General features: G+C 38.2%; 1 protein-coding gene across 3 annotated transcripts in view; it reads left to right on the top strand.

Annotated features, from left to right (window-relative positions):
• Positions 1-12,619, top strand: part of ITPR2 (inositol 1,4,5-trisphosphate receptor type 2) — a 524,960-nt gene that overhangs the window by 201,999 nt on the left and 310,342 nt on the right. For all 3 annotated transcript variants that reach the window (XM_036864824.1, XM_036864825.1, XM_036864826.1), the window contains exons 22-25: positions 1,265-1,458; positions 4,945-5,074; positions 10,118-10,175; positions 11,612-11,777. In XM_036864824.1, coding sequence (XP_036720719.1) covers positions 1,265-1,458; positions 4,945-5,074; positions 10,118-10,175; positions 11,612-11,777 — 548 coding nt within the window. The remainder of the gene's footprint in view (positions 1-1,264; positions 1,459-4,944; positions 5,075-10,117; positions 10,176-11,611; positions 11,778-12,619) is intronic.

The raw sequence follows: 12,619 nt of genomic DNA, 5'->3' as shown, positions 1-12,619 counted from the left end.
GGATAAGATAATGAATTTTAAAAGGCATTTCACCTTTCACAATGTACAAATAATATTGGTTACCACTGGCTCCATGGTAACTGTGGTCTGCGCATAGGACCGTGAAGATTCTCGTGAGTCATCCTTTACATATTTTCCTTTTCTTTATTTGTTTGCCTTTCAATCCTGTAGGTATTCCCACAGTTTATGCTCTTTGCTTAGAGCTGAGAGTTTTATCTCATCCCATCTTATTTCCATTTCCCTTTCTCTTGGTTTACACCCTGAGACACTGGGAGAAAGGAAAATTCTTTGCCAGATTCTTAGGCCTTTTCTTGAGGCAAAGCTCCACGAACACCCACGAAGCAAAGACCACTGTTCTGAAAGGAAAGTAGACAGTTGTTCTTTCAAACCCTTGTTGCTTGTTGTAGGGATTTAGAAGTGAGAAACAGTAGTTAAGCTGGAGAGGGTAAATCGTAACAGTGGCAGGAGGATCCTTTGGTACAACTGCTTGTGGTCAGTGTGAGGAATGAGTGCGTGGGCAGTTTTATTGGAGGACAGATTAAATGAGAAGCCAAACTCAAGAGAAGACACAGGAAAGGAGTAACACCTCGTTGAAAATGATCATTTGTCAATAATTTGTTTCCCTAATTATCTCAAATGTAGCTGCTTTTTGTGGATTTTGAATTACAATTTTCTATTCAAATTGATGAAGGAATGGATAAAATGGTGCTTCCTCTCTAGATAAGAGTTTTTCTTAAAATGAAGCTGTAAAAATCCTCCTCTCAAGCTCTTTTCACAAGCATTATGAAAAAGCAAAGCTAAAAAGTCCTTGGTTTGAGAGTAGGGTTAGGACACTAATTTATATGTTTTCATGTAGTCTTTGTATCCTCACTTGCAACGCCCTTTATCGTAGAGATTGATAACCTGTCTTCCTCATTATTGTGAGAGTTAGTGCCTATTGGTGCGGTAGTTGGTAGGACTTACTGTGCTCCAGAAGGACCTGACTTGGATATTGTTAGAGCTACCAACAAGTCACCTGCAGTGTGTCATTTGAAAGCACTTTCTGAGAAAAGTAAACTTTCAATTCTAAAGTCTGTCATTTTGAAATGTGTCTGCACTATTTTAACTTTATCTGCAAGGAAATAGCTGGAGTGAGGCTGATGCTATTCATTCCCATCCTTAGTACTCTTCCTGCCACATTTTCAGTCTGGTTGTGGCCAACTGGATATAACAGCTGTCTCCCAAGGTGGCGTGTGTGTTGACTTGAGGACTTTTCTCGTGCCAGGAAACAATGTCATGAGAACCATCCATGGGGTGGGAGAATTGATGACCCAGATGGTGCTCAGCAGAGGTTCCATCTTCCCCATGAGTGTGCCTGACATCCAGCCCAGCCTGCATCCCAGCAAGCAGGGGAGCCCCGCCGAGCACGAGGATGTCACTGTCATGGACACCAAGCTGAAGATTATTGAGATTTTACAGGTACAGGGCCTAATGGAAGGGAAGTGACAGACACCTAACTGGGCCTATTATTGGTTAAACTTCTTACACGTTTTGTTCCAGATCATTGTGTACATATTCTGAAATGGTATTGCTCTAATTTTATTTCTTTTACGTTAATGATAAGCCTGGTAAGATATCTCACACTGACACTATTTAACATATTAATTACATGTGTGAATTCTCACTAAATATAATGTATTAATGATGATACCTAACAAATGTGGAGTGCTTTGAGGTTGACATAACTTCTTTCATATGTATTTTCTCATTTAGCATTGACCCTGATTAAATTTTACCTTTATTTAAGAAGGATTTCAGAGTAGGCAAAGTTAAGATTGAATTCCAACTGTTTTTCTATTTTTAATTGAATTGGACATATGATTCTACGTATACAGATTTATCGTAGTAAGAAACTCAAATAAAATTTTATTTTTATTGACAAAAATGTTAATTGTTTTTAATATTTTATGTAAGTGACTATCTCTCTTGATGATTTCGTTTTCAAGAGGCTAGGAATAATATATATATTTAAAAATTAACCTAGTCTAATACCTATCTCTTTGAATTTAAAGGGGGTAAATTACTATTTCATGACCAGTGGTTTAGTGGATAAATTCCCCATTACTGTAGCTATGAATTCTTAGCATTTTTTTTTTTTAAGTTTGGAAAGTAGTTTTATGATCCCTTAATTATAGCATTTATTCCAGATTCGAAGAATGGAGCCTGGAGTTTTTGAGGATCTATTAAAATTCTGGAAACAGTTTACTAAGTCTTTCATCATAATTTAATGTAGACTGAGCTACCAGAAGTGGGTTAGTAGTCCTGGAAGGGTCTGTACACTTTTATTTAAAGCAATTAGATTTATAATCATAAAAGATTTCACAGTTCCTCCAGGAATTCCAAAGGCTGAATCCCGAGAAATATTGGCAACCCTCCCAACCCTGTGTTCATGACCCTGAGAAATCACTCAGTTGTCGTGTTCCTAACCTGCGGAAGGTGTTGAGCACCTGACCTGTGGGTAATGGGCCTCCGGCTTAGCGCCCTCCTCACGGGAGAGCCTCTGAAATACATGTCCTCATTTTAGCCCAGTGACGGTTCAGAAAAGCAGCATTTACAAAACAGTCCCTAACAGCTAAAAAACGATGAGATGGAGATACTATGGCAGGGCAGGCTAGGGCTGACTCGCTTTTGCTGCCTCTTTTGGGTTCTTTATGTATTTCTTGTTGAACCTCTGTTCTCGCTCTGATTTTTGTGCCTCCGTGCCTGAGTCTGATGCGCTGTGTCTGTTCCCATGTGCTCCTCTTGAATGTTTCTTTCTTAGAACTTCCCTTCAAGAATTTCTTTGTAGCCACATTCCTTAAGCAAGTCTCCTGCTTTCTGCCATCTCGTCCTCCTCTCAGGCTCTTCCTTTCTTTTCCCCATCATTTCTTGTATTTCTTTTAGTCTTTTTATTTCTCTCTTACTCTCTCCCTCTATCTGTCTTCAGCTCTCTCTCAACTCTCTTTCTCTGCCTTTCTTTTTATTCTTCCCTCCCCCCCCCTTCCCTTCTACCTTCCATTCTTTTTCATAATTATAGTAGAAGATGAAAGTTTGAATTTTGGCTCTATTTATAAAATATAATTCATTGAACACTAATCTTCAACTAAAAGCTAATAAATGTTTCATTAATTCATGTTTTAATAATTTGTTCTTTACGTAAGTTTGTTTAAAAAACACCCTTCTTTTTATGCACCCGCAGTCTAGCTTCTGCTCCCACCCTCTGCTCAGCGCTGCCAAATCCACTGGCTCTTTCTCAGCCCTCTTCTCCCACAATCTGTCTCCTGCTTTGAAAATCCCCATATTAACTGGAATCAGTTCAGCCAATATGTGTTACAGTGCTCGCTGCATGTTAATAAAAGAGTCTCTCTGGTGTTTACTTTTCCTTCTGGATTATATGCTCTTCAAAGGCAGGTTTTATATATCCTTGGTACCTTTTCTGTACCCTTGGCAGCTTCCTCAGTACCTGGCTCAACAAGTTTATTGAACTTGATGGAACATAGCTAACATAGAGCATGGTTGCTGCCCAAGGTCTAGCAGAGGAGGAGAAGGGGGAAAGGGAGAGGGGGAGAGAGAGCGAGAGAGAGGGAGGTTGATTCAACTTTGGACCTGTAGGTGTAAATAATGTGTTGGCTGAGCAAAGAGGAGAAAAATTGATTCGGACTGGGGAACTAGGGAAAGCTTCATTTCAAAAGGGATTTAAATAGAACCTTGGAAGATATCTCAAAAGCTGGTTATTATGGGGTGGAGGAGAAGAATATTCAAGGTAAAGTGAACAACGGAAATGAATGTGAGGAGGCAAGAGAGAAACTGCAGGCATTCCAGACTGTGCTGTCAGGACTGAGAAGAGTGGAAGAGAAAGTGAGAGAAAGGGGGCAGCAGGAGGGGAGCGCGGGGCGGGGGGGTCTGATACGACAGTGGCGTAGATAGTGAGAGCTAGGATGAGATGGTACCACCAAATACCAAGTTTTCTCGAAACTTGCCTGACCATTACTGTTTGCTGGAACAATGAGAGTCTCTTAAGAGAGTGTAAGGGACACAGATAATAATTATACTGGGAGCGAAGGCCTACCCAGGCCTCTCCCAGGCAAACTGGGATGGAAGGTCACCCTGTGTAAGTACAGCTCTCTGTTGTTTCCTGTCTCCACTCATGTCGGTGGCACATACTTTTTCCTTCCCTGCTCTCCACTGCATTCTATACTACGTGAGGTAGCCCTCCTTAATTTCCTAATTATTTTAACAATGCTGTATCTTGTTTTCCCAACTCAATCACTGGCATCTTGAGGACCCTGGGCTTCAGGCATTTGCATTCTTCTCAGTGCCGAGCACAGACGGGAACCTTATTGACACTTAGTTTGTCAGTACGTCCGTTAAGGAGAACAAGGACAAAAACACAGACCCAAGGAAAAACAGGCACTAAGGAGGCACATCCCTGGTATATTAGATGCTATTGCTTAAGCTGTCCTTTTGTAGCCTAGATCCAGGATTCATCGTGGTGTAGCCAGAATCCACACTACTGCAGCTGAAATCTCGCCTTTCTGTGCCTGAATGAGGGTCACAGCTCCAGTACTTTCCTTGCAGAGCCGGTTAAAAGCTCTGCAAAGTGCTTGGGAAATTATGTCATCGTTACCTCTTCATCCAGACCCAGGAGATACCTCTACTTGGAATATTCTGAGAGTAATCATGGAGAGTCAGGTTTTCTTCTTTCCAAAAACTGTTCAGGGATTTTACTGACACTGGCTAATGGAAATGCATCACTTTTCTTAGTGTTATGACTGATTATCATGTAGGCAACAGAAGTGATAAGAGTTTACCAATGAAGTTTCTAACCAGTTCATGTGACATGTTGTGGCTCTTGGTGTCCTGTAATGAATTTTTAAACACCATGCTGATGAAAGAACCTTATGTTGTTTTTAATGTTTCTCGTAGTTTATCCTGAGTGTCAGACTGGATTATAGGATCTCATATATGCTGTCAATATATAAGAAGGAATTTGGGGAGAACAATGGAAATGCGGAAACGTCCACCAATGGCTCTCCCGATACATTGCTGCCATCAGGTATCTCCTCTGTGACAATATTTCCTCTTTGGATGGTGTTTTCCTGAGAACTTGAAAGTTCCTTTTATGTTTTAAAACAAGAAGTATTCCTATGAGACAAAAATGTCAAAATACTCTCCACCAATAAAATGAAGGCACTGAGACAGAAATGAAATAACTTGCCTAGAATGGCAGTGAGGATGTTTGCTGCTACTGGTGCTCAGTCCTTTGAGTGCAGTATTTCTGGTAAACTTCACAACTCTGTGAGGTCGAGGTACTGTGATTTTTTTGTTTTGTTTTTTTAACATCTTTGTTGGAGTATATTTGCTTTACAATGGTGTGTTAGTTTCTGCTTTATAACAAAGTGAATCAGCTATACACATACATATATCCCCATATCTCTTCCCTCTTGCACCTCCCTCCCTCCCTCCCTATCCCACCCCTCTAGGTGGTCACAGAGCACCGAGCTGTTCTCCCTTTGCTATGCAGCTGCTTCCCACTACCTATCGGTTTTACATTTGGTAGTGTATATATGTCCATGCCACTCTCTCACTTTGTCCCAGATTACCCTTCCCCCTCCCCTTGTCTTCAAGTCCATTCTCTAGTAGGTCTGTGTCTTTATTCCCGTCCTGCCCCTACGTTCTTCATGACCATTTTTTTTTTTAGATTCCATATATATGTGTTAGCATACGGTATTTGTTTTTCTCTTTCTGACTTAACTTCACTCTGTATGACAGACTCTAGGTCCATCCACCTCACTACAAATAACTCAATTTCATTTCTTTTTATGGCTGAGTAATATTATTCCATTATATATATGTGCCACATCTTCTTTATCCATTCATCTGTCAGTGGACACTTGGGTTGCTTCCATGTCCTGGCTATTGTAAATAGAGCTGCAATGAACACTGTGGTACATGATGCTTTTTGAATTATGCTTTTCTCAGGGTATATGCCCAGTAGTGGGATTGCTGGGTCGTATGGTAGTTCTATTTTTAGTTTTTAAGGAACCTCCATACTGTTCTCCATAGTGGCTGTATCAATTTACATTCCCACCAACAGTGCAACAGGATTCCCTTTTCTCCACACCCTCTCCAGCATTTATTGTTTGTAGATTTTTTGATGATGGCCATTCTGACTGGTGTGAGATGATATCTCATTGTAGTTTTGATTTGCATTTCTCTAATGATTAATGATGTTGAGCATGCTTTCATGTGCTTGTTGGCAATCTGTATATCTTCTTTGGAGAAATGTCTATTTAGGTCTTCTGCCCATTTTTGGATTGGGTTGTTTGTTTTTTTGTTATTGAGCTGCATGGGCTGCTTGTAAATTTTGGAGATTAATTCTTTGTGAGTTGCTTCATTTGCAAATATTTTCTCCCATTCTGAGGGTTGTCTTTTGGTCTTGTTTATGGTTTCCTTTGCTGTGCAAAAACTTTGAAGTTTCATTAGGTCCCATTTGTTTATTTTTGTTTTTATTTCCATTAGTCTAGGAGGTGGGTCAAAAAGGATCTTGCTGTGATTTATGTCATAGAGTGTTCTGCCTATGTTTTCCTCGAAGAGTTTGATAGTGTCTGGCCTTACATTTAGGTCTGTAATCCATTTTGAGTTTATTTTTGTGTATGGTGTTAGGGAGTGTTCTAATTTCCTTCTTTTACATGTAGCTGTCCAGTTTTCCCAGCACCACTTATTGAAGAGGCTGTCTTTACTCCATTGTATATTCTTGCCTCCTTTATCAAAGATAAGGTGACCATATGTGCGTGGGTTTATCTCTGGGCTTTCTATCCTGTTCCATTGATCTATATTTCTGTTTTTGTGCCAGTACCATACTGTCTTGATTACTGTAGCTTTGTAGTATAGTCTGAAGTCCGGGAGCCTGATTCCTCCAGCTCCGTTTTTCTTTCTCAAGATTGCTTTGGCTGTTCAGAGTCTTTTGTGTTTCTATACAAATTGTGAAATTTTTTGTTCTAGTTCTGTGAAAAATGCCCTTGGTAGTTTGATAGGGATTGCATTGAATCTGTAGATTGCTTTGGGTAGTATAGTCATTTTCACAATGTTGATTCTTCCAATCCAAGAACGTGGTCTATCTCTCCATCTGTTGGTATCATCTTTAATTTCTTTCATCAGTGTCTTAAAGTTTTCTGCATGCAGGTCTTTTGTCTCCTTAGGTAGGTTTATTCCTAGGTTTTTCTTCTTTTTGTTGCAATGGTAGATGGGAGTGTTTCCTTAATTTCTCTTTCAGATTTTTTCATCATTAGTGCATAGGAATGCAGGAGATTTCTGTGCATTAATTTTGTATCCTGCAACTTGACCAAATTCATTGATTAGCTCTAGTCGTTTTCTGGTAGCATCTTTAGGATTCTCTATGTATAGTATCATGTCATCTGTGAACAGTGACAGCTTTTCTTCTCCTTTTCTGATTTGGATTCCTTTTATTTCTTTTTCTTCTCTGATTGCTGTGGCTAGGACTTCCAAAGCTATGTTGAATAACAGTGGTGAGAGTGGGCAACCTTGTCTTGTTCCTGATCTTAGTGGAAATGGTTTCAGTTTTTCACCATTGAGAATGATGTTGGCTGTGGGTTTGTCATATATGGCCTTTATTTTGTTGAGGTAAGTTCCCTCTATGCCTACTTTCTGGAGAGTTTTTATCATAAATGTGTGTTGAATTTTGTCGAAAGCTTTTTCTGCATCTATTGAGATAATCATATGGTTTTTATTCTTCAATTTGTTAATATGGTTTATCACATTGATTGATTTGCATATACTGAAGAATCCTTGCATCCCTGTGATAAACCCCACTTGATCATGGTGCATGAACCTTTTAATGGGCTGTTGGATTCTGTTTGCTAGTATTTTGTTGAGGATTTTTGCATCCATGTTCATCAGTGATATTGGCCTGTAGTTTTCTTTCTTTGTGATAGCTTTGTCTGGTTTTGGTATCAGGGTGATGGTGGCCTCATAGAATGAGTTTGGGAGTGTTCCTTCCTCTGCTATATTTTGGAAAAGTTTGAGAAGGATGGGTGTTAGCTCTTCTCTAAATGTTTGATAGAATTCGCCTGTGAAGCCATTTGGTCCTGGGCTTTTGTTTGTTGGAAGATTTTTAATTACAGTCTCAATTTCAGTGCTTTTGATTGGTCTGTTTATGTTTTCTGTTTCTTCCTGGTTCAGTCTTGGAAGGTTGTGCTTTTCTAAGAATTTGTCCATTTTTCCAGGTTGTCCATTTTATTGGCATATAGTTGCTTGTAGTAATCTCTCATGATCCTTTGTATTTCTGCAGTGTCAGTTGTTATATCTCCTTTTTCATTTCTAATTCTATTGATTTGAGTCTTCTCCCTTTTTTTCTTGATGAATCTCGCTAATGGTTTATCAATTTTGTTTCTCTTCTCAAAGAACCAGCCTTTAGTTTCAGAGTCTGAATCTTTTACGCATTATGCTGTTTTGGTGAATATCCAAGGTTTTTTTTTTTGACTTGGATCAGAGAGCAGTGTGAAATGCAGCTATCAGGAGGAAAGGTATTTTGTAGGAATCACCCCACTCAAGAATAAAGACATGGCATTCCCCACAATGGTCTGGATGTGGGTGTTGGTTTTATTGTGTCTGTGTATGCATGCGTCTGTTCTTTATTACCTTGCATGGTCGTAAATTGGTACTATATCTCAGTTTTTCATATTTAAAATATGTAAGAATGAAGCCACTCTATCTGTGAGTGTGGGAGCATAATGACATAAGAGCACAAAATTTATTGTAAAAATGTTGTGGCTCTAGAAAGTACCTTGTGAAACCTAAGATATATTAAATTACCATTTTTTTGGATAGATCAGGCCAGTCATGGCAAGTTGGAAACTATGTTGTATTGAAGAATTAGCCAGTTAACAGAATTCTGTTGCTGGGGCAGGATTTGTACACAGATATGAAACTTTCTTTTAAACCACAACCACTGTGACAACATCAGGAAGCCTCCTCTTCTTTGTGCATCAATCGATTTGATAGGAATGAGTCAATGATTATAAGTGTGTAGTTAATGTAGATGCTCAACCAAATGTCCTGCTGTCCGACTCATTGGTACCATCCAAAGGCAGCATGCCTCTATGGAAGGGGTTAAGCTGTCCTGAGCTAGAAGTCTCCCTGGAACATTTGCAACAGTGTTGGTTTTATGCTTCCCAGAATTGTAGAACTCCAAAGGGCTATTTCCAGGAATGTTAGGGCAGAACCAGAAAGTCTTGCTGGCAGTTGCATTGACACTAGCATAAGAATTATTGGCTCTCAGAAGCCAGACTTCTGGAAACAGGAGCTCTAAGTGTCAGTAAAAGTGTGGGAGGGAAAGTCTAGGGGCATCCCCAGAAAACCAGTTCTCTCTGATTTACCTGATCTCTTAAATTAGTTGTATTCATTAGAGGTAACTTTCTGGGAAGAATTCTTTTTCCCTTTTTATGTCTTGCTCTGTTTTCTTTTCATACTTTTGGAGATGAGAAATAAATTGTGTACTTATCATAGATATTTTCAAAATATTATTATTGGGGATGAGTGAGGAATCATGATTGGTTCACATAAAAAAAAAAAAAAAATCAAATACCCTGTCCCAGAAGAAGAAGGGACGGATTTATAGAAGTAAGCTTAGGTTAAAAGATCATGTTGTTTGGAAGTACCATGTAGTAACAAGGTTCCTTATAGGTATACTGTGATTCTTTAAAAAATATTATCCTTCCATGTCATTACCCATTTAAATTAAATGTGTGTAGTTGATGTGTGTATATATATATATATATATGCATATATATATACACACATACATACTTATATAGATGAGGAAACTTTGTAAATGGTTCTTTCTGATCTCTTAAATGTATCTTTGACTATAACAATATGTATTTTAAAATGTAAACTTCAATTTAAAATATTGACCAATAAGAGGAACTGTATTGTGACTTTTTAAAGTGTTAATTGACTTTTGGTGGCATAAAGAAATTAAGACAAAAATATTTTTAGGTAAGCTAATATTATTATAAATATTGGGACTCCTAATTATAAAAAGATAAAGAATGGATTTTACCATTTGTCTTTGCAGCTATTGTTCCTGACATAGATGAAATTGCAGCTCAGGCAGAAACTATGTTTGCTGGAAGGTACAGTAACATTTATGTATCTTTATCTTGTGAATAAGATTTTACTTAGAATTTTATTGACACTTTATTGTTCACTTCCCTATATCTATTTAATTTTAGATCCTTTATCGTTGCCAACATAATTTCTGCCAGAAATGAAGCTGCTAATTTACTGTAGAAGAGAAAGCATAGCTTTTCTTTAGGTCAGGTAAAAAAAAGACAGGAGAGATGAGTTCGGTGTATTGAACTTTCTCCTGAATTCTTTGCTTTTCTTTCCTCAAATAATGACAGCACACGAACGCCCTTTAAGTCCCCTGGTATAAATATTGCTGCCTCTTGCAAAACGTTGCTTCCCCAAATCTGAGAAATTTGAGGCAAGAAAGTAACTTCTTTCAACGTTATCATTAACTTTATAAGTGAGAAATAACGCTATTTTCTGCCAATTGGAAATATCCATGATTAAAGAAAATGAAACATCTCTGCCATGACTACTCTCCTTTGCTATCAGGTGCCCTGCTACTCACTGTTTTTAGGTTGTTTCTTTTTTTCCCATAAATGAAAGTAATAGTCAAAAAGAAAAGTAAAAACCGTAAAATGTCTGAGCTACAAATTATTGAGTTCCTGGCATTCATTTTTAGTATAGATTTGCCATGAGTACCTAAACAAATTTCTGTACTAAGGCATTGCATTTTCTTTGGTTGGAAAGAAAGACAAGAATGAGGAATCAGGGGAACCAAAAAGGATTTTTATCTCTAGTGAACATTTGGTTTAGGTTTGTTTTTATCTTGTTTTGCCAGTTTTTGCTGTTGTTATTGTTGCTGTGTTTTCCTATTCAAGTATTTCATTATTCCCGAGAAGAGAGAATAAACCAGTGTATGATTTTCACCCTAAGATAAATGGCCGTTTTATCAGGGGAATCGTGCTCAGAGTCCGGATGCACCGAACTCGCAGAGTTGCTCTGGTGACGCCTGTGTGCCTGTGCGCATGAGCACTGCCTTCCCCGTGCCTCACCACCTGTCGTGGAGAGGTTTTTGGACTCGGGGGAAGTTCAGTCCTTGATGTACATCCAGCCAAGTATGTCTTCTCAATAAACGCTTCAGGATTGATTCAGATTCTATCTTTTGTCTTTGCCTAGATGACCAAATCATCCCGGTTTACCTGCTACTTTCCCAGTGCAATCACTGAAAGTCGCCTATCTTGGGAACCCCCTCAGTCTTGGACAAACTGGGACTTAGCTCACCCCTACTTTCATGGACAAACAAGTTTTCTCTATGTTTTGTTTCCTCATTAGTTACCTGAGGCCAAAAAAGAGTAAAAATTTCTTCCTTTGTACTTCCCAATTTGTTTTTTTTGGGGGGGGGGTGGGTGATAACTGGGGATGTACACACAATTTTAACCACTTCTGACTAAATTTTATGTAAATATAAGTTATTTTAGAATAATTTTTGGTTTTATAGAAAGGAAAAAAATCCAGTTCAACTTGATGATGAAGGAGGCAGGACATTTTTACGGGTCCTCATCCATCTAATCATGCATGACTACCCTCCTCTGCTATCAGGAGCCCTGCAGCTGCTGTTCAAGCACTTCAGCCAGAGAGCGGAAGTTTTACAGGCATTTAAACAGGTGAGATTCAGTAGCCCTCAGTGGTTCCACAGCAGAGGCTCTGAAAATATTGTTTATAACATCCAACCTGACTTCATGGTTGCAGAGTTAATGAGACTGCAGCTTTTCCTGGGGACACTTTCTATTTTTAAAGATAGATATGGCCTTGTCTTAGGCCAAGACACGGTCTATTTTAGAAAGAGATCCCCACAAGTGATTTTTCAGTTAATATCTTTAATGTAAATGACAGGCACTAAGATTTAGGAAGGCACTGGGAGATAATACCATATTAGGAATTTTGTCGCCAGTGCTGTTAATTTGACCCCAGATTTTACTGATAAATTTGGGTAATGCACTGAAATAAATGTCGTGATTGAAAAAATGTAGAAATCCAAAAGAAAGGAATTGTGATGGATCTAATCTTTTTCTTTGTCGTCTTTGAATGATATCAATCTTGAGACCATTAATGAGAACTATCTCAGGGCTTACATGTATTTCACTAACATTTATTTAATAGAGCATTGATCTTCATTAGGAAGTTTTACAAGGATATGTTAAAATATGAAATAATTAAAAGAGTAATTATATAAATACAGATAATTATTCATATATTTGTAAATGTCACACAATACATATAAATTTAGGTTTAGACTGTATCACTGTTTTCTTCCACTTATTTTTATGCTTCTACCTCTTTTCAAATAGAGAGAGTCTCAGAAAAATTAACTTTAGCAGTAAAATTAGAGTTAGGGTATCTCTTATTTTAAATTACTCTTTAACACTTTAAAAAGCTTTGCTAGGGCTCACTTTTTTATATGTATAATTCTTCATAACATGTGAATATATTGAGTAGAGTTCACAGA

Source organism: Balaenoptera musculus, chromosome 10, assembly GCF_009873245.2.
Source record: "Balaenoptera musculus isolate JJ_BM4_2016_0621 chromosome 10, mBalMus1.pri.v3, whole genome shotgun sequence".
In the NCBI taxonomy this organism is placed as follows: Eukaryota; Metazoa; Chordata; class Mammalia; order Artiodactyla; family Balaenopteridae; genus Balaenoptera; species Balaenoptera musculus.
The sequence above is the reverse complement of the archived record's forward strand: the minus strand, read 5'-3'. Positions and strand labels throughout refer to the sequence as shown.